The sequence below is a fragment of the Metarhizium acridum genome, assembly GCF_019434415.1.
Source record: "Metarhizium acridum strain ARSEF 324 chromosome Unknown scaffold_573, whole genome shotgun sequence".
Taxonomy (NCBI): domain Eukaryota; kingdom Fungi; phylum Ascomycota; class Sordariomycetes; order Hypocreales; family Clavicipitaceae; genus Metarhizium; species Metarhizium acridum.
The window spans coordinates 503,484-524,279 of record NW_027094043.1 but is presented as its reverse complement, the minus strand read 5'-3'; the positions used below and the strand labels follow the sequence as shown (position 1 = coordinate 524,279).

General features: G+C 48.4%; 8 protein-coding genes across 10 annotated transcripts; 4 read left to right on the top strand and 4 right to left on the bottom strand.

The window, feature by feature from the left end:
• The first annotated feature begins 636 nt into the window (after positions 1-636).
• J3458_020451 (uncharacterized protein) lies at positions 637-4,333 on the top strand. 2 transcript variants are annotated; one of them, XM_066122047.1, is made up of 2 exons: positions 637-858; positions 1,095-4,333. In XM_066122047.1, the coding sequence occupies exons 1-2, from the start codon at positions 753-755 to the stop codon at positions 2,891-2,893; spliced, it is 1,905 nt and encodes a 634-aa protein (XP_065973037.1). In that variant the 5' UTR covers positions 637-752; the 3' UTR covers positions 2,894-4,333. The 2 variants fall into 2 exon arrangements, with proteins under 2 accessions (XP_065973037.1, XP_065973036.1); XM_066122046.1 differs by lacking the exon at positions 637-858 and having other exon boundaries at positions 954-4,307.
• J3458_020450 (uncharacterized protein) lies at positions 3,534-4,034 on the bottom strand (the record flags this gene model as incomplete). Its single annotated transcript, XM_007810022.2, has 1 exon — positions 3,534-4,034. The coding sequence occupies one exon, from the start codon at positions 4,032-4,034 to the stop codon at positions 3,534-3,536; it is 501 nt and encodes a 166-aa protein (XP_007808213.2).
• Positions 4,334-5,483: 1,150 nt separating the features above from the next.
• On the bottom strand, positions 5,484-6,129 carry BNA4_4 (kynurenine 3-monooxygenase, mitochondrial precursor; the record flags this gene model as incomplete). Its single annotated transcript, XM_066122045.1, has 2 exons — positions 5,812-6,129; positions 5,484-5,750 (listed from the first exon to the last, which is right to left on the bottom strand). Exons 1-2 carry the CDS (start codon positions 6,034-6,036, stop codon positions 5,484-5,486), a joined length of 492 nt encoding a protein of 163 aa, XP_065973035.1. The 5' UTR covers positions 6,037-6,129.
• A 122-nt stretch (positions 6,130-6,251) lies between these two features.
• On the bottom strand, positions 6,252-7,112 carry BNA4_3 (kynurenine 3-monooxygenase, mitochondrial precursor). Its single transcript, XM_066122044.1, has 2 exons — positions 6,882-7,112; positions 6,252-6,759 (listed from the first exon to the last, which is right to left on the bottom strand). The coding sequence occupies exons 1-2, from the start codon at positions 6,991-6,993 to the stop codon at positions 6,263-6,265; spliced, it is 609 nt and encodes a 202-aa protein (XP_065973034.1). The 5' UTR covers positions 6,994-7,112; the 3' UTR covers positions 6,252-6,262.
• A 920-nt stretch (positions 7,113-8,032) lies between these two features.
• fma1_3 (Methionine aminopeptidase 1) lies at positions 8,033-9,497 on the top strand (the record flags this gene model as incomplete). Its single annotated transcript, XM_066122043.1, has 3 exons — positions 8,033-8,625; positions 8,772-9,319; positions 9,373-9,497. Exons 2-3 carry the CDS (start codon positions 8,980-8,982, stop codon positions 9,495-9,497), a joined length of 465 nt encoding a protein of 154 aa, XP_065973033.1. The 5' UTR covers positions 8,033-8,625; positions 8,772-8,979.
• Positions 9,498-10,168: 671 nt separating this feature from the next.
• On the top strand, positions 10,169-11,833 carry ERV14_2 (COPII-coated vesicle protein). 2 transcript variants are annotated; one of them, XM_066122041.1, is made up of 3 exons: positions 10,427-10,833; positions 10,942-11,097; positions 11,154-11,833. In XM_066122041.1, the coding sequence occupies exons 1-3, from the start codon at positions 10,730-10,732 to the stop codon at positions 11,248-11,250; spliced, it is 357 nt and encodes a 118-aa protein (XP_065973031.1). In that variant the 5' UTR covers positions 10,427-10,729; the 3' UTR covers positions 11,251-11,833. The 2 variants fall into 2 exon arrangements, with proteins under 2 accessions (XP_065973032.1, XP_065973031.1); XM_066122042.1 differs by having other exon boundaries at positions 10,169-10,833; positions 10,942-11,833.
• Positions 11,834-11,917: 84 nt separating this feature from the next.
• On the top strand, positions 11,918-13,829 carry J3458_020445 (uncharacterized protein). Its single transcript, XM_066122040.1, has one exon. The coding sequence runs from the start codon at positions 11,966-11,968 to the stop codon at positions 13,562-13,564; it is 1,599 nt and encodes a 532-aa protein (XP_065973030.1). The 5' UTR covers positions 11,918-11,965; the 3' UTR covers positions 13,565-13,829.
• Positions 13,830-17,898: 4,069 nt separating this feature from the next.
• J3458_020444 (uncharacterized protein) lies at positions 17,899-18,369 on the bottom strand (the record flags this gene model as incomplete). Its single annotated transcript, XM_066122039.1, has 1 exon — positions 17,899-18,369. The coding sequence occupies one exon, from the start codon at positions 18,367-18,369 to the stop codon at positions 17,899-17,901; it is 471 nt and encodes a 156-aa protein (XP_065973029.1).
• Positions 18,370-20,796: the final 2,427 nt, after the last annotated feature.

Genomic DNA, 20,796 nt, shown 5'->3' with positions numbered 1-20,796 from the left:
TTTTTTAATATAAGCTTATAATATAGAATTTATACTAGTTATCCGTAAATCTTATAATCTATAAGTATTTTATTAGATTTAATATAATTTTTATATTCGAAACTACAAAAACTATAAAACTACAAAACTACACTACTTCTAATGCTCTGCTTATAGGTACACTTATTATTACTTAATATTATAATAATTAAATGTACCTTTTAAATTTAGCTTCTTATTAGATATATATCCCTGCAGATACTCGATTGGAGCCTTATCGCACCAGAGGGGATAGCTACCTAGGTAGTTATGGACTTGTATTAATACATTATCATGACAATTAGTGCCACTCAAAGTGTGACAAAGGTCCAAGTGAGGTATCGGGCCCACTTTTCTGCGATACCTAACAGGTACGTCTTCGGTAACAACACTAGCTACGGAGGTATGTACAAAGTCGGTAGGTGCCGTGCCTTGGGTAGATTGTGTCTGGTATGTACGGAGTACAGCAGGTCCTTCAATGTTGCTCCACACCAGCATAATAACAGACCCAGGGTAGCCCCTTGTTTCGTATCAGTACCATGATGACAGTACTACCAAGCACAAGTACCGTCTGGTAGGTACAGACCTTATGGGGTAATTGCCATGCTTTGCAATTTGCTTTTGTCTGGCGTTCAAAGCCTTGTCACGATCGTTTTCGGCCATCTGTTATTCTCCCTGCACTAGTCAAATATTTAACCATTGTTATCTTTACCTAGTCCCAAGCCAGAGCAAAGATGAGCCAGGTCAAGAACCTGCGAGCCATGTTTGAAAACAAAGGCGATACAAGCCCGCCTGACAGAGGGAGATCTCCAGGCATCACGCCCGGTAGGCATATCGGAAGTAAGTCCCGGGGAGGGGGGGTTTGGTTTATCGAAGTTGTTCTTTAGCCTCAGCCTCGTCGACTGTGCTGTACCTGCTACTTTCACGGTCGTATGCTCGCCTAAGCAGAAGTCCCTGTTTGCGGTGCCAGAGCCAGGCTTGAGATTGTTGGAGGAACGCTTGCGCTTTTAGCAAAGTCACCAAGTTATCGAGGGGCTTATGATGGATTCAGGCTGATTTATGCTTTTGTGATGCAGACGCCAGCTCCAATGGCTCACCGCGGCCGCTCTCCAAGGTTCGCACAAACTTTGTTGCAATTGAAAAGGACGGCCGCATGGGTTTAAGAAGAGATCACAGCGGCGAATCGAGCTTGTCGAGAAGAAGAATGAGTATCGAAACTGCGGACACCGAATCCAACAGCAACTATCCCGATAATCCCAATACAGTACCATCAGACGATGTGGGTAAAGCTTCACGTCGTAACATCGCCAGCGAAACTATCCCCGAATCCCCGAGAATAATGTCCCAGGAACAGGCTGGGGTTTCTGTACACGCAGGCTCACAACTGGACAAGGCGCACATAGAAGCCAGAATGAAGTCGCGTTCGCCTCCACACCTCCGGGGCGAACAAAGAGGAACAGGCTCCGCGGGAAACGCAGAATTAAATTCTGTCCCGGCTACGAATCGCTCCCAAGGCAGCAAGCACAATGGACACCTCTCTGTCCAAGATAAAATGATTACGACAGGACCAACCAAAAGTTCCAGTGAAAGTTCTGCTGCCAGACCAGAACCAAGGGCGAATAATAGAGGCCTCAAAACCAGCAATCCGTCTGCTGATAAGACCCAAAAAGTCAATACCGGGCAAACCTCATCCACCAAAGCGAGAACGGTTCCATCAGGGGTTGTAGCCAAAAATCAACCTGTCAAGACAAAGAGCCAGAACGATGCGGGCTTTATCAAGCCGAAGCCAAAATCACCCACCAAGCAAGTTCAAATGCCATCATCACTCACCGCACCGACAGCATCTTCGGTATCGAAAGTGCACGTACCTCGTCGACCTCTTTCCCGCCAATCCGGAACTCAAAATAACCCAACTCAACCCAGTATTCGATCAAATATGTCGACTTCTACGGCTTCACACTCTTCCATCAAGGGGCAAGGCTCGTCTTCGTCGAGGTCCCGACCAAGTCTTGGACCACCTCCAAACAAACAGTCGCAAGTTACGGTCAGCCACAAAAGGCAGAGCAATGTCGACGAAGGATTCCTAGCACGTATGATGCGCCCTACACAGTCATCGTCTTCCAAAACTACCGATAAAGCCCCTGTCACTCCACCGAAAAGAGCTGCCCAGAGACCAGTAGGTGGTGAGCATAGGAATCAAGCACTCCTAAGGTCGGCGAGCAGTAGGGGCCTTCATGGTAGAAGGATTCCAGTGCTTGCATCATTACAGTCAACCTCGGCGCCACTAGCTGGTCCTACCGATGAACCTGACCCCCGCAAACCTGAGGAAGAATGCAAGGAACTTCATATTGACACCAATAATCAATCGCTAATAGCAAATGCAGACAAAGACGCCAGTTCTCCTTCAAATACTGCCACCAAGTATACAGTCGAGGAGAAAGACGTGTTAGCTGCTCCAGAAGGGCTGGAAAGATTTGAAACCCTGACCACTAGTTTGACTTGCAACACGAACTCGGCCATGAATGATCTTGCTCATAATAGTCAGTTACGAGAGGAAGCTGACGATTCCAAGGCTTCACTTGCTGCAGGACCCACACCACTGATTCTTGAGCCGACGAAAGCTTCTGGATCTGTTGGCAGCGACGAGACAGCCAGCCAGGATAAACAGTCTGGTGCAGTTGAGGAGGTTGATGTAGCTCCAGAAGCCACGAGCAAGCAGCAAAACTGCAAGGCTGACCTAGTGTCAGAGACGGAAGAAATACCTCAAGGGCCAGCTGGGGACTATCTGGCCAACGAGGGGCTGATGACTGCTGAGGATTATCAGAATAGTGACCTAGTCGAGACGGATCTTGCTGAGCAAGCAACATACCCCTGAAGCCTGCACTGCGCCGTTTGGTGTCACCAGGCCATGTGAACAGAGCATTCAACAAGTGATTCCAAGTACTCGAAACCACCTTGTATCAGGAAAAAACAGCCATTCACCTCTGGAGATCACACAGACCGGTCTTGACGCCGACAAATCCGACGGTATCCCTAAAATGTGAGCTGTTTTGGATGAACAGAAGCAACCTGCGGTTCAAGGCCATGAGGGCGTGGCGGAGGTGGCCAGAAACAGAACATGTTTGAACCTCTATGAGCAGCGATCTTGAAAACACGGATGTCTAGGTGGGCGGTCACGTAGCGGGTGCGTGGACTAGTTGATTGATACGTGGTCGTCGACCCTGTCCATCGTCAATTCTTGATTTTTCTTCCCTCATTCATTGCCTGGGCGACGCAATTTAGTTGGGATTGTTTATATTTAGCAGAACAGATACCTTGCATAGCTGCACAATTAAGCGTTCGATTTGAAAGTGGCAGCCAAGAGTGGTCCGACGTGATATGTACATGCTATAATTGCATCCAACTACAAAGGGGCGACCGTTTTTGGTTCTAATCATACAAGTATGAGAGATCTGCGAAACAAACGAGCAAGCTCCCAATATGCTCAACCAAAAATGCTATCTCGTCTAACCCCATCATGATATCCTACAGATCAGCAAACCGCCTACCTTCCTTGACAATGCTTCCCTCGCCTCCAGGACTCCCCTTGATGTTGCCACGAACATGCACTCTCCTAAATTCAGACCCGGGACTACACCACCCTTCAATTTTGCTGGAAATCCTCTTGTCAGTCTTCCCAACTCCTTAATATCAGCAGTCATCAACCTCGAGGGCTTGCTGATCATAGTTGCCTTGGACAACACCGGTTTCCCATCCCAGTACTTAAGACCCAGCCATATCCTCATCTTGGCTACGTTGGCAGTTGTGACCTTCTCCGGTGGTTGTGAAATCATTTGCTCTGCGGTAGGGGGCTGCGGACCGGATCGGTAAACGGACGAGAAGAAGCCTGAGCGGTGAAGAGCGAGCGCGAGGTGTAGGTTGTATTTGTTGTTGGAGACGGACGTGAGGCCTAGGCGGGCTTTGGATGCATTTTGGAGGTGGGAGCACATGTGCGCGATGTTTAGAACCGAGGGCATGGTGATACTAGTTGCACTACTCGATAATTCGAAATGTAAGTGGCCGACTGTTGCCTGGACAGAAATTTAAGCTTCGCAGATTCTGGGATTAACCCGACAAGAATGCTTGGTAGACCTTTCAAGATTAATGTTAGCATGACGTCCAAATTTCAATATGAGAGGGGCACAAACAAATCCGGAAATACGTCTTGGTCGTTAACAACTGATTTACATATAGGTATAAAAGCGACGATGTATGTTAATATGCAATGCAGCCGTGGTTGGAAATAAAGCGCTTGCAATCATTTAGAGGATCAACGTGTTATCGTCAGGTCAAATCCTGGGGCAAAAATTGATGGATGACTAAGCCACATGTCCTGGAGAGCCCGGCCTTTCTTTTACTTTTCCGCCATAAATGCACTAACTTGTCTTCCGAAGGTTGATACTCTACCGATTGATCTGCATACTACCTACCTACCTAGGTACCTACTAGGTAGGTAGGTAGTTAGTACATGTTCAATTGCCCATGTACCGACCTGGGTATCGACATGGCATCTTTACCACCTCCATTTACATGGATTTTTCCATCGCTACGCTGCCGAATAAATCAGATACCTACCTACCTAGGTACCTAATACCTAGTAGTACTAGGTGTATGTACTTCGGTAGATTACCTAGACGTCGGACGAAGCTAGCCACTGTGATTCTTTGAGCAGCTTTGCCAAAAGAGTCTGCGTATTGCTCTATGACAGGCGGCATGACCCCGATACGCTAGCAGAGTTTAAATAATGAACAGATAACATTTGAACAATCATAATAAAGGAGCCAGATGATATACCGTAGGGAAAAAAAAGAGAAAGGGCCGCTTTAAATGCTACACCGCTGCGCATCACATTATGAGATGCGGGATGTAACCCGTATCCGTAGAAATAAGCATTTATTATGCCGGACATTTAAGTATGGTGTTCACAGAAGTCTAGTTGAAACCCAAGATCCCGGCTGCCGTGGAAAGAAGAGGCCTCCTATATCGATATCAAAAATCAGGAATGCAGCGGCGACAGGACCTGTGATGCATGCAACAAATACCCGCATAAGTATTCGGCCCTGGTGGTCGCTCTGCCTCACAATATCGCTGTAACCTTGGTTACTGAAGCTGACTCTTGAGTATTTCGTTTGCCAACCAAAGTTTGGAAAGTTCACACTCATAAACTCCTCCAAGAATTTCCGCAGTCTATAACGCATGGATAGCACCGAAGACCTCATTTCAACATAGTTTTGCAAGGCCAGTTCGTGTGATAGCATATGCGTCTGGTGCCCGAACATCCGAATACTCTGCCAATGCCTCAGCCCTCGAAGACATAGACATGGGAGATGACATGTGACTCTCGACAGTGGAATTGTTATTCTCAAGCATCTCGTTATGCTTGTCGAATATGGAGAAAAGGATACGAACATCTTCCATTCCGGCGTTCATGCCTTGTCCGTAAAAGGCACCATTGCGTGGGCTGCGTCTCCAACGATGACCGCAGAGGAGCTGTAGTGATACGGACGGCATTTAAGGCTGATTAGTGGTAGATGGGGGGTTGACTGAAACGACGATATGAGGCTTTCTCCGGGAATGAGGTCGGTTACTCCTGGAAAATACTGGTCGAAGAAAGATGGGAGCTGAGCTGGGTTGTTTTCCAATGCAGCAAACTGCTTGCTAGGAAGGAAGAGGGTGCTTGTAAATGATCCATCCTGTGGCGCTCAATTTAGCATGCACATGCCAAATCAAGGGTGGGAACGCAAATAAACTTACCTCACTTGGGATAGCAATAAACATGAAGTCCCGACCAGGCCAAATATGTAAATGGTTTTGTGAGATCCGAAACTTTGACCCATTCTCCCCATGTGATTGCCCTTCCTGCGGCTCGATGCGGAACTCGCACCAAAGGGTATCGATGTATTCTTGTTGATAATCCATTCTCGTGAACTTCATCATGTGGTATCTCACTGCGGAATGGGCACCGTCAGCACCAATCATGAGATCAAACGAAATCTCAATTTCCCTTGGGCGACCATTAGGGGACACATCTACGTCGCGGGCTTCGAACCAAGCTCGCCGCGCGCGAAAATCAGCTCCAGTCAGCTTTGTGGTTGAAAAACAATTTGACGTTCGGCATGGAGTCTAGGACGTTGAGAAGCTTCTCGTTTAGTCCGGATCTATCAATGGCATATATGGCCTTATCTAGTGTTAGTATACGAGACCGTCAACGGATTAGAGGCCAGGAACCGAGTCTTTTACATACACGCCCTTTGGCATCGTAGTCTTGAGCATGTTCATACAAATCGCCTAATGGACTCTTGCCGTGGATCATGCGACCTCGCATTGGAATAGTGCCGGTCATTACTGTTTCTAGGAGACTGGGATGGCCGGCACTCCGCATTGCGTTAATGCCACGTTCTGATACCGCCAAGTTGATTGACTTTGTAAAGTTCAAGGGAATCGTTCCGGGATTGCGCAAATCTACATTTTTGTTAGAGTCTAGAGTACTTGAAAAAACGCTATCGAAGAACCCTGCACAGGTAGTTGTCACTCCGTCGAGGGCGGAAATGGTTGGGATAGAAGCGGTGGGGAAGAGAGCAGCAGCAGGAACCGCAGCAATAAGGGAAAGAAGAAGGAGCAGACGAAGGCACGGCGGAAGTGAGAGTACTCTGTCCATTATTCTTCTCTGGACAACTTGAAAGACCGGAACTGGAGGGCGGGCTTTCTTCAGGGGTCAATTAAGGCTGGACGCAAAATGAGAGAGAGGGCAAGAAACATGAAGTATAAATATGTTTAGAACCAAAAAAAATAGTCCTATTTGTTCAGATTCGAGGAAATCTTACCTGGGCGTAGTTCATAGACCTCAACTTCATGACCACGCTGAGCGGCAAATAAAGCAGCCAGAGAGCCAACAGGCCCAGCTCCAACGACCACTGTCTTCTGTTGAACAGACATTGTTAAGGAATCTTGTTTCCTGATGTAGATTTGCCGATTATTGAAGACAATACAGCTATCCGGACTGAAGCAGCGCGTCCTATCACGCAGTGCTATAAGACGTTCATCCAAAGGGCTTCAAAAGTCGACTTGTCGCCGGCAACTGGATCGCAATCATTTTTAGCGGTTGACTGCCCTGCTTTTTCCAGCAAGGACCCACTATTCCACTTTCCAGTCCTCAAGCTCGCACTCGCTTGTACCAGACATCTCTGGTGACAATTTGCAATGGGTAATAGGTACCTTGGTAGCCGGGTAGAGTCCTGGTGTTGAAGAGCTTTGAAAAGGGTGCACAAAAAACTGTTGACAGAATATCATTCCAATTGTCCCCGACATAGCCACCCTCGATACAGCGCGCTTGCCCTGTTGTATTCTGTTGCTGCAAGAAATCGCTTGCTGTCACTAAAAAATGGCGTAGCCAGAGGCCACTTTTTGTGTGCAGTTGCTACCAGGCCCTCTTTAACCCAGGTGACCGTTGCATCAATGTTTGCTCACGGGCAAAATGGGGTGAGTCGCAGAATACTGTTTTGCTTTGCCCAAGGCTTTCCACAGAGCTATTGGACTTGATGTTCGTCTCGGGACGGGGAAAAGGTAATGTTGGGCTCCCCGCTCCCGTTCCCATCTCTGCTTCCGCCGTTTTCCTGACCCAACGTTGAATGTTACATAATCTCAATCAGTGATAAATCATCAATTGATCCTGGACTAGGCGGGGCGCTCGCTAACTGGGTGTGATTCTCTCTAGAAGCCGAATATTTTTTTTTGTCTTCGACCACACACTGCAGTGTTCATCTAGCCCCCACTCCGTGCCTTCAGACAGAAATAGCGTCACGCTGCTCTCCGACGTTTGCATTTGATCGCAACATCACCTCTGACAGGCACTCACTCGTTACCAAGTTGCCATCCACTCATTTGGGCATCGCCATTCATTCGATGATGGCATCTGAACCACCGCTGAAGAAGAAGTGTTTAGGTGTTGACTGCGAGAAACAATGCTGGGTCCTTGCAATGCCCGACCTGCATCAAGCTTGGCATGAAGGACAGCTTTTTCTGTTCTCAAGACTGCTTTAAGAAAAATTGGGTATGAACCAAACTATACTGCACTTCAATTGGTGAAATTTCTATCGGCTATACACGCTCATGGAAAGTCCGACCAGGACTTGCCGCATGTCTCTGCATTCGATGTTGATTCAATTATAGAGCAACCACAAGAGTGTGCACAAGGCCCAAAGTAATACTCCTCACCGCCTGATCGCTCCGAAAGCAATCTCACCGGAACCAGCTACAGGTTTTTATAATCCATTCCCGAGTTTCCCCTTTTCTGGACCCCTTCGGCCCGTCTATCCTCTCTCCGAACATCGTACCGTTCCCAAATCGATACCTCACCCCGTCTGGTGGCAAGACGGAAATCCAAGATATAGCCGATCTTTGACGAATCGAAACAAGATTGAAATACTCGATGCGAAGGGGCAAGAAGCTATGAGGAAAAGTTGTCGCTTAGCTCGGGAAGTACTTGATATCGCGGCGGCTGCCGCCAAACCTGGTGTTACAACTGACTACATTGACGAGGTGGTTCACAAGGCGTGTGTCGAGAGAAATGTGAGTAAGCATTCTGCCTCGGCAGTTTTTAAGTATCAATATGCTCTATTGTGGAGTCCATTATTCCAATCACTGACTCTCACCCCCTTGCCAACTTGATGTGTGCGGCATCTGGTATTTGATAGAGCTGACAGATCGACGGACAGTCTTATCCATCCCCGTTGAACTATAACCACTTCCCCAAGTCATGCTGTACCTCAGTAAACGAAGTTATTTGCCACGGAATTCCTGACCAGCGAGTCCTCATTGATGGAGACATTCTCAATATCGATATTTCGCTCTTCCATGAAGGCTACCATGCTGATCTGAACGAGACATACTACATCGGCGACAGGGCCAAGGCAGACCCTGATAATGTGCGAGTTGTCGAAAGCAGCTCGGGAATGCCTTGAGGAGGCCATCAAAGCTGTCAAGCCTGGCGTCCTCATCCGCGAGTTTGGCAACATTATCGAAAAGCATGCGAAAAAGAAAAATTGTAGCGTCATTAGGACTTACTGCGGACACGGCATCAACAAGCTTTTCCACTGTGCCCCCAATGTGCCTCACTATGCTAAAAACAAGGCCATTGGCGAATGTAAACCCGGCATGACCTTTACCATTGAGCCGATGATTGCGCTCGGCAAGTATCGTGATATAACCTGGCCGGATAATTGGACCAGCACGACCATCGATGGGAAACGAACTGCTCAATTCGGTATGTACATGTATTTGACTTGACTGCTTCATTCTGACTAATTGCTTACTTAGAGCACACTCTCTTGGTTACGGAAGATGGAGTTGAGATATTGACGGCGAGGAGGGATGACTCACCTGGTGGTGCGTTGCCCATGCCAGAGCCAGAAGGGTCAAATGGGAAGGCTGCAGATGCTTGACAAAGTAAAACACGGTCTCTTGATATCACAAAGCTTTTGGAGACTTGTGTGCTTGCTCGAGATGCTGGTTAGCATCAAGTAGTGGAATCCTCTAAAGACAGAAGCTCGTATAGACTTGAACTTGACACCCAATTGACCAACTGGTGGGAAATAGCTTCAGGCACTTTATGCTACAGCTTGAGAACCATGATGGCGTGTGTTAAACAATGGGTTTCCTACTAGCCTCGTTCTTGCTCGTGTTTGCTCAGTACCCCAACGTATCCACGTGGCAGTGCTGCCTGGGGCAAGCGATGATACAATTATGGCGGCTAGGGTCCGGTATGACTGCAGTCCCTCCTCCGGGAATGGGATGTCTACGCAACAATTGTTGTTCTTGGCGCCAGAGAGCAGTGATGCGCCTCGGTTGAGATGTACACAGGTGGTTTACATGCCTGGGCGCTCAAAGTGCTGAAGAGTTTGGCCTTCCACGATGCATTGACAAGCGCTTGTCTGCTTCTTGAGTAACTATATCCTGATATCCATGCAGACCTTGGTTGCACTGGACCAAATGCAGTAGCGTGACGTTAACAAGTGACCGGTAGTCGGGCCATTCCAGTGTCATGAGGCATAGCGGCCTAAAGTACGGGCCGGGCGACAGCTCCCACTTGACTCATCCCAAAGGTCCACTTCATGATTGATCACTTGGAGCAGCAAACTTGACGTGCCAGGTTAGGTAGTAGTTGGCAGTTTGACGCCCGCCACCGATTTCAGCATGCTTGGGCACGTATGTTTTGGAGCACAGACCACGCGGCTCCCGCCACCCTCGAATACAGCCTCGGGGACAAGCTGCAAGTTGCCAAATTGGCGCTCACCCGCCACCGTCGCTAACAACCCACGCCTTCACAGTGGATGAACCTCAACCCGCCCGTTCCACAACAAATTCTCGCACCACGCAAACTCCTTTCCCGCGACTCCAGCTGCCTCAACCATTCGCTGTGCCGGCGAAACTGCTTCTTTCTCGGCTCCGAAGGTCAGAAAGTTCTTCAGACTCTTCTTTTCGACATCTAACGGTCCGCACGCCAGGCTACTTCAGTATCCAGCATTTCCACCTGCGCTGTCCCCTTTCCCACCCCGATCTAATCCTTCGTGGCACGATTCATACAGCAAAAAATAGACGCCGGTAATTGCGCTCGCAGCTTACGCCGTTACTCTGTATACAAATTTTAGCTTTGACCTAAGCCCCAAGTGCCGTCATGATGTCCGGGGAGGCTTGGCTGTACCTGCTAGCTGTGTTGATCAACGCGGTCAACCTTTTCCTGCAGGTCTTCTTTACTATCATGTATAGCGATCTGGAATGGTACGTTGCGAGCATCTCCCACTTCCACGTTGAAGAACCAGAGCACTGGTGATATCGTTCGAATGCTATTATCAATTTCGGCGTAATGTATACTGATAAACATCAAAGTGATTACATCAACCCAATCGAGCTCTGCAACCGCTTAAACGCTTATATTATTCCCGAAGCTGCCGTACATGGGTTTTTGACTTTTTTGTTCCTTATCAATGGCTATTGGCTGGCACTTATCCTAAACTTGCCCCTTCTTGCCTGGAATGCCAAAAAGTGAGACTTCTGGATAGTGTAATATGTGCAGTTTTACCGGCTAACAAATTACGCAGGATTGTTGATAACACCCATTTGTTGGATGCTACAGAAATCTTCCGGAAGCTGAATATTCACAAGAAGGTTCGTACGATTAATTTTGAATGCCTATGACTTTGATACTAATAGTCGGCACAAACAGGAGTCGTTTGCCAAGTTGGCTTTTCACCTTGTTATGTTCTTCTTTTACCTGTACAGCATGATTGTGGCGCTTATCCGAGATGAATCATCCTAGCCTTACCCTTGTCATCGATATCGAGTGAAGGAATAAGTCGGCATTACATATTGCTGGTGGAATAAAATAACGCTCTCCTATCCTTGGTTGAAATTCCTCGCCTTGGAGTTTTCACATTGTATGCGCAGTAATTGAAGTTGCGCAGGGTGGCTTTGGTCTACGACGAGGGATGGCAAGATGGAATAAAAATATGAGTTGTAAGAGACGAATGCTCACCTCTCTTTGGTTTACAGATACCTGTTGGCACTATGGCGTTTGTTTGGGAGGGGCTTTCTCGTATGGTAATATCTGTAGATGTCTCACGCCTCTTTGCTTTAGCTTCCTCACTGCCCATGGGGTTTTGCGAATGCTTAATTTGTATACCTCGATTTTTTGGGGATAGCATCCATGAGTAACTTTATGATATGACATCTTTCGTGCTTTAGACCCTCCACGGTGAATGGCGAAAGGCCAACAGTCAAGAGCATATGCTCGCGTCACGTGACCGAACGCTCACTCAATTCCTACTCCAGTCCAGTGCCTGAATGCGAAATCTTGAACCACAGCCTTCCTTTTACCCCAAAAGAACTGCATTCGACTTCCTAAATAGCCAATATGACCGACTTTGGCGAATATCCGCCAAATATGGCCCCACAAGATGCGCTTGTCGCCCGACAACAGGCTGCAGAGGACCACGCAGTAGTCCCTTATTCGCATGAAAGCCTAGCACTCTACCCAGCTGGTTCTGCAAATTCATTGAGGGGTGATTCAACTGCCATCAAGCGCAAAAATCTCCTTACAGGCCACGCGGAGGAGACATTCTTGAGTGAGCACACGTTTCGAAGCAAACATAGGGCTATAGAGAGAAATGGCGGACCAGAACGAGAGTATCAAAATAGTGCCACACTGAAGGCGGAAGCCGTGCGATTACGAGCCACACGAGAAAATAAAGGGGATGCTACAGTAGTTGAAGGAGCTGGATCCTACATTGGGCCCTGGGCCAAGTACAATCGTAACGAGTGCGACAGGATTGATGACGATGAAGAACTTCGCAGCGATGAGGAGTATGAGATCGTGGACGATGAAGGCAATGACAACGACGTGGTGGAGAGCGGGACGGTACTTCAAGCACCAGAGGTAGCGCTTGCGCGACGAAAGGAAGTCGCAGAGCTAGGGGACGAGACGACCACCTTTCATGGCTCTGAACAGTACGACTACCAAGGGAGATCATACATGCACGTCCCCCGAGATTTAGATGTCGATCTACACAAAGAACATGGCAGCACGACCAACTACATACCCAAGAAACAGATTTTCTCTTGGAAAGACCACACAAAAGCCGTCACTGCGTTGCGCTTCTTTCCTAGTTCAGGACATCTATTACTCTCCGCCAGTGCCGACGCAACTGTAAGAATTCGAGACGTTTATCATGACAGAATGCTATTACGAACGTACTCAGGCCACTCCAAGGCAATTTCAGACGTTTGTTTCAATTATTCCGGTACACAGTTTCTTTCTGCCTCCTACGACCGAATGATGAAGCTCTGGGACACAGAAACCGGCGTGTGTATCAGCAAGTTCACCACGGGCAAGACCCCTCACGTTATCAAGTTCAATCCCGACCCAGACCACTCCAACGAATTTTTGGCGGGCATGTCGGACAAGAAAATCGTTCAATATGACGTGCGAACACCCAATGAAATCGTCCAAGAGTACGACCATCATCTTGCTGCAATCAATACAATTACTTTTGTGGATCAGAACCGTCGTTTTATGACCACCTCGGATGACAAGTCCCTCCGTGCATGGGACTACAATATTCCTGTACCGATCAAATACGTTGCCGAGCCTGACATGTATCCTATGACGAACGCGGCTCCTCACCCAAGCGGGAAATATGTCGCATACCAGAGCTCTGATAATCAGATCCTCGTATACGGGGCCAATGATAAGTTTCGCCAAAATAGGAAGAAGAGCTATAGGGGCCATAATAACGCTGGGCTGGCCATAGACCTGGACTGCAGTCCGGACGGACAATTCCTGGCATCGGGTGACTCAGGTGGCTTTGTATGCTTCTGGGATTGGAAGACATGCAAAATGTATCACAAAATTAAGAGTGGCAATCAAGCCGTGACATGCGTGAAGTGGCATCCGCAGGAGACTAGTAAGGTTGTGTCGGCGGGAATGGACGGTGAAATTCGATATTGGGATTAACGCATTTACAAGGGTAATTGCGTAGTGGGTGTTTTGTATTTGGTCAAGCATGGCAAGGCGTTCTATAGGGATATCAGTATTACGACAGCCTATATTCAAAGTTCACCACTCCCTAAACGGACTTTACTGAGAGTATCTAAATCGTACTAGGGAGATATCGCTGCAGGCATAATTAACTTGGTAGAACACTTCCCCTCCATCTATCTCGCGGGGTAGTGAATCCCTAAACAACAACCCAGGTATTATAAATGAACTTTGGCATGACACTCAGTCAAGATCGTGAGGTCACTATCTATTGGCTTGCCATACGGCAGTTAAGTGATTAATAATAGCAACGATTGAGGCAGTAGAAACGACATTTCACGACTTACTTGGCTTCGACAGTTCTGCCTCATGCATTCTTGGCATGATATCAAGGTGTTGAATAGCATTCTCGCCCCCTTGACACCGACTATTTACGAAACATTGCAGGAATTCCTTTCAAGTCTATCCAGTGGGTCCATGACTGACCTTCCCAGTAATAAGGAATGCCTCCAATCTTCATCTTCTAATGTCGTTTAAGTGTCGTGGATTGAACCAGCACCCGAGATCATGTTCCCAGTATCAAGAAAACGAATCCGGCTATACCTGGTCAAGGTAAAGGGCGCACGTAGAGCGTAATACAGGCGCTAACAAGTCCCTTGGAGTCATCCATAACAAGATATTGAAAGTCTCATAGAACTCAAATTCGCGTGCGAGTCATTGTGTTTCCCCTGGCCATTTGGATGTCGGATGGCTTCCAAAGGCAAATTTAAACACCTTACCCTGTGAACAGAGCAAGGGAAGGCCGCTCCTAGAAGCTTAAAGGATTCTAATCTTCGATTCGGCCGCATTCGTTCCTGATGGTAGAGTATATTTATATTCAACGCACTGGAAAACCCATAGCTGTGCTCTGTGTTGGTTCTGAGGAGCAAAATGATAATGACCTCTCGTTCTTGAGCTCCGTTGGCTAGCTTATTTGTGTCGGCTATGCCTTTATATACACATTTTTTTGCTCTTCCGTGGGGTTGGACGGGCATTCCAATGTTGCATTTCCGTGCAAGGTCGCTTTCCAAGGGTGAGAGATACATAGTGACCTCACTCAAGGCCAGGGGCCTGGTCTTGGCTTCTCACATTCGCCTTTGTGTTGCTGTCAAGTATCATGATTGTAACTGGCTATTCAATGGATTGATCCCTTCATGTTTGGTGCATCCACCAAGTGCTCTCATTGACTAGGAATATAGCCACTTTATAGTTTTGCCTCGTGACGCAGTTGCTCTCTCGACGGCGATGCTGAAGAGGCTTGGCGAAACGTGGGCAGAGCATATTATTTTTAGAACTAACAGGTCAAGATGAAGCGAGGAAATACTACTTGCACCCTGATCTCCCGAATGACAGGCTGGATCACACACAATATTTAATTTGCCAGTTCTTGTCGGGGTGCTCTTACGGGGTACTGAGAAAACATGACCATGGACTAATGTGCCTGGGGGAAAGGTTGTTCAACAGTCTGTTGGAAAGCGTGGTAGGACACTGACGACTTAAAAATGTGACATCAAATGAGACGTATAGCGGAGGCTATTGAGGCGCAACAGCTACCTCTGTCTGCCTTCGTTGATACTGTGTAAGGTCAGTTGACATGATGCTGCTTGTCGCGGTTGGAAGATATGGATCAATTAAATAATGAAAGAAGTCCTTGGTCTGGGTCCATCTAGCTAGTAAGTCCGCGGCCACATCAATAGTTGTGAGGGCTGTCTCACCAGCTGGCATGGCAGTCTCCGGTGTTTACGTTGGTAATTCATTCCACTCATTATTCAGAGGCTCAGGGGACAGTGACTCATCAGAGTTTTGGTGACTTCTATTGTAATTCGAGGTGATACTTCCGCTAATGTGATAACGCTACTACCCCCGTTGCCGATGTGGTTGCCGCTGCTACTACCACTACCATTACTACTAATATAAAGAAATGTAAAGCGGGCTGCCGACTTTGACGAAATTTTGGCTCATTTGGAAGCTCGCAGCAGAGCCAACTGCAGTTAAGGCTTGAAGCCAGGCTTGGCCGAAGTTGTTGAATTTGACAGGCTCAGTCGGGCGGCTGGCTAATTTGGAAGCTTGTGACTCGGAAGCTTCTGAAGAGTTGGTGTGCTTTCAAGCGTCTTCTGCCTTGGAAGCCCTTAAGTTAGTTAGGGGTCCTGCCAGGCTCGTTGCCAAGGCGTCTGTATTTGGACTGCCGACAGCCACGATTTCCATTTAGCCCCACGCATATATGCCGATATGAGGCCTCGGTATCTTGCGAGTCTAATTGCTGCTGCAGATATTGTTCCCGGTTGCCAAGCCAGTTGCACTTGTAGCTGCTTTTAGTATCTTCTGATATCGAGAGCCAGCTAGGCAGAGCTCCTGGAGGGGCTGGAAGACTTGATTACTTGATCAAGAGTTTTTCTCGGAGATGCCAAAGGTTTGCCCTTGCTGCTCTTTGCGATAGAGCCTATCCGGGGGGTTCATCCTAACAGGGCCGTGAATGCCACAACCAAATTGGATGCTTTTGCCGGAAGGCTATTGAGGTCTTCAGATTGAGCCCCGGTGTCAGATTAAGTGTTGCCGTTAGAAGAAATGAAGAAAAAGACAGCCGCCGACGGGTTCGCTGCGGCGGAGGGAGAGAAGCGAACGGAAGAGAAGAGAGGGCAAGGGAAGAAGAACAACTGCAGAAGGAGGTCTGCAGTAACCGTTGAATCGAAGCTACTCAAGTATTTGCAGCTACTGACGAAATTGGCCGGACGGAATGAAGGCCTGCTGGCCGTAGGGACAATCTTGCAACTTCCTACACCTGAGAAAGTCCCTAGTAGCTACGAGATTGCTGTGAGGTCTATGGTAGAGACCTTCTATTGAATTTATAGCCGCATCCGGAGGGTTTGTAACAGCTATTGATGAGCTCGACCGGATTGAATTAGAGGCTTTCGGCCGTAATGGGCAGCTAGACCGGCACTGCGGACATCTCAGACAAGCTGGCTTGGACCAAACGCTGGGACACTTGCATATCCAAAGGTCTTTGCCCGTCCGTGTTGTTAAGCAATCAAAGGGTGCATGAATACCTTCATTCACCCCACAATCAATACAGAAGCGTCGCAACATGACCTGTCTGTCGATCCGGAAATCAGGGTCTCGATCCCTGACGATACAGCCTCGTACATCAACAAAAGCTGCCTGCGGCTGCAGCATGTCAAACTTGTCTGGGGACCGAACCCGAAAGCATATGTAGCATTCAAAGTTTCCGGGCCTGAAGTCATGGCCTTTTTCGTTCGGCCGGTGCTGTGGAAAGTCCTTGGCAGCTCGCATCACAAACTGAGCCTTGTCTGTTGTTGTCGACATTTTCTGCGGGTCGACGGTTCGCTGGAAATATCGGTTCATTGTGGAGAGGTAGATGAGTGACTGGTAGTCCAAGTTGGAAAAGACGATATGTTGAAGCTCGTGAGGAAGCCGTTCGATAATAGATGGCATATTGACAGTTGTACGCCAATGATGCCTTGCGAAGTTGGAAGAGCTTGCCGAGTTCCGCTCAAAGGAGCGTTCTGCCGTCCTTGCTCCTGCTACCAGCATGTCGAATATTTACTAACGTTGACTGCGCCGAGAAATAAGTGAAAGCAACTTGAGTTATTTTTCTCGGCAGACTGTTAAGCCTTCACAGGATTCTGGCCAGAACTTGTTCTTTGACAAATGCTGGTATTCGCTTATAAGGCGGCCAAGTGGAAGAAGGGCTCTACTACGACGGACGAGGGCAAACACCAATGGCGACGTAGAGCATCCAGAATCAAAGAAGAGGCACGGGGAGCAAGGAGTCCGTGATTTGCCAGACGTCGGTAGATTCCTCGTAGCTCTCTCTGTTGGCTGTGGTTTTCTGAGTCGAGTTCGGTTCAGTTTACATGCCTGGGCTTGACTAAACGCAAACGCAAACGCAAACGAAGGCGTAGTTTTTGGTTCTGGCCGACGAAGTGCAACAGAAACAAAGCTCGTTCGGTGGCATAACCGCTACTACTCCGTCCTAGTATTACCATGTAATCTCGAGCTTCCTCCCACCCCTTTTGGGAGTCTTTCTCTGCTGATACATATACTCCACCAATGAAGGGCACACGTACGAAGGTACCATTGGCTGCTGGAGTCGTCTGCTCGGCCTCTGTGTGACATGCCGGTAGTTGAAGGTAAGAGCATTTTTGGGCAATAATGAACCCCAGACAGGATGCGGAGGCTGGGACAATAGGTTCTCTGAATGTGGATGCCACCAAAAGAGTCAGAGGAGCCAGCAATGGGTCAGGAATGACAGGTCATGTGTTGGCGGCGCGCATGGGCGGTGACATCTCGTGAAGACAGGACACAGTTACCACGGCTCTGTTGTGCGAGAATTTTGTCCTCCTCGGGCGCTTGGTGAGTGCCGTGTGTTCCAGGAATGACAATATTAGAGCCAGCCTTACTCCGTTAGTTGAATTGGATGAACCAGGGGCTGGACAACGGCCGAGAGTTGAGGGGATACTCCCATCTGCCGGTGGCGGATTGCCTTTCGTCCCAGCAATTTCGCGGAAACCCGGAGGAGACGTGCTCCGGATATCGATGACAGTTACGGTTGAGGCTCGGTCGTTGTCGCTCGTGTCACCCGTTGTTTGCCAGGATTCTAGAGTTGACCCAGCAAGGAACTCCGCCTGGTGCCCAGGGTGTCCAATGAAGCAGCCCGCATTGCAATCTCTCGTAACCAACGAGCCGGTATGCAACCTCGGCGGGACCGCCACGAAGAGCGGCATGCACAATCCGGACGATCGAGTCTGAAGAACATTGGCTCAAGCACACCTCCTCGCCATGTGCCTTGGGTTGCTGACTCGTGGCTGCATCGCCCTCTGGCTGTGCTTGAGCAATGTGGTCAAGTTGGTTGGGGGCGAGGTCGGAAAAGCTGGGCTAGGAGCCTTGGGCCTTGGGCTGCCGGAGTGTTGGGTTAAAAGCAACATCGGATCAGCTGCGGCGACGGGCCATGCGCCAGCTAAGCAAGTGAAATGAAGACCAACCACCATTTGATCTAATGCAAAATGCGTTTTGGGTGCGGAATACTCCGTACTTACCTAGTAAGTTACTTGAGTACTCCGTACTTGCGCACAGAGCACAGGCAATCAATGGTTATTGTACGGAGTACGGGGTGCTCCGAACTGAGTAGTAGTACTATTCCCTCTGGTGTGCGAAGGCTCCAAGCAGGTCGCGTGGACCCACAATATCCCGGCTATGATTAGTGACCTCAAGCGACATGATAGTGGCTTATATCTAGTGATATATGATGTAGCTTTTTGTAACTTGGATGCTTATTGTGACCTTTATTATAGTGGAATTAAAGTGTGTAATAAAGTACCTTTTATTTACGGCTCTTAATTGGCGTATTATCCCCGTAGATACATAACTGGAGCCTTCGCACACCAGAGGGGATGGAAAGAGCAAACACTGAAGTGCCGCGATCAGCGCCGGCATGGGCCATACCCAAGATGCGCCCGCTACGGGGTAGATGCTCTCCAACTGTCCAGGGTCAAGGGTTGTCCTGGGCTGTCAGGGGCCTAAAGACGCGGGCAAGGTTCGATCAATTTATGTGATCTTGGGTACTACTATACTTGACCCATGTAATTGTAGTAGTTGGCTTGAGTCCCAAGCCACGTCTTGACAGTCGCTATGCCGAGCATTCACCACCATCCACATCCAAGCAAGTATCGATCAAGCCCAGCCACAACGACCTGTACCTCGGTACGTAAATACTACGCGGCGCAGGACCCATTGCCTTTCTTTTTTTCTTTTTCCCATTTTTTTTTTCTTAAAAAAAAGGGCAACGCTCAGGCATGATTTGGGCCTCGCAAATGGCGATCGCCACTTGACCAAGAGATTTGCCCGGCCTACTCCGTACCATCTAGCCTACCGAGCTATCTTTCTTTCAACTGGATTGAGAAAGGGGGCATAATAAAGCCGTCTGAATGACAGAGATACTTGAACGTGCAAATGATGCATATGTCTTGTGCCCTCCACGGAGAAGTAGGTTCCAAGGTAACCCGGTTCACGATGCGACGACTGTGCGCGAGGGGTCCGGGGAGAGAAGCCTGACACCCGTGCAAAGCAGGATAGCAAGGTAGCTGGCCAATAATGTCAGCGTCAGCCAGGCAGTCATGGAACTGAGAAAGCCAGCTTGCCAGCCTCTTCAGGTAGCTATCCACCAGATCCGATTCATCGGATGCAAGCCATCACGAGCCGCCAGTCAACATATTGCGATCAATAAGGCATCGACCCAATATAAGTACCTGCCACTACCTTGCCTACCTAAGTACCTAGTAGGTACCTACCTAGGTAGGTAGGTAGGTATCTCCTACTTAGATGTAGGTGCATATGTGCTTCATGTGGCGTGTGTGGGCCGCGGCACCAGGTAAAGCTGGGAGGGGCACTGACACCAGACCATTGATCATCAATCATCACACAGACTCTGCTGTGTGCTAGCTAAGATTACCTACCTAAAGTAGGTGCCTGGGTAGTTAGGTCTGGTAGTTTCGTTTTATCTCACATGGAATTGACTTGGGTCCTTCAATGTTATTTTCGCGCATTATTGGATGAACCTGTGGGGAGAAGGGCCTTTCCTAACTTGAGAACTTTGGCAGACAGTTGGAGGTACTTTGTCGGGGTGCATCTCCGTTGAGATGAAGTCAATGAGAAATCAATGTCCTATCCGCCTTGCTATCATCCTGCAAGCTACAGCGTCTGGTATAAGATACTACAATGTATTGAAAGTATATTACCAGCCGTGGCCAGATACCAACTGCGTCATGTCACTGACTGTATGATTCAGCATACATACGTGCATCAAAATTCTGCGGCGGCTATTGGACGCCTCAACTGGTTTTGCTTCTGGGCTCCGGTGAAAGTTGAGAGCAGCCTGGACGGCACGCCGACGGGCTTGATAATAAATGTGGCCAAGGCTGATCTTGAGACACTTCGATTCTCACTTTTCCAGGCCCAGGTTCGTCCTGTGAATAACCAGGACGGAGTCCCGTTTCACTGCTTTATATGTCCTTCGTACGGAGTACTCCGTACTCAATAATCATTCTACTATTCTGCCGTCACAGGCCCTTGCACATTTTCCCACCCAGAGATTGATGGAAAACTTCCAGACTTATTACCGCAAGCCTTCACAGGTACTAGCGACGCCATCCGAC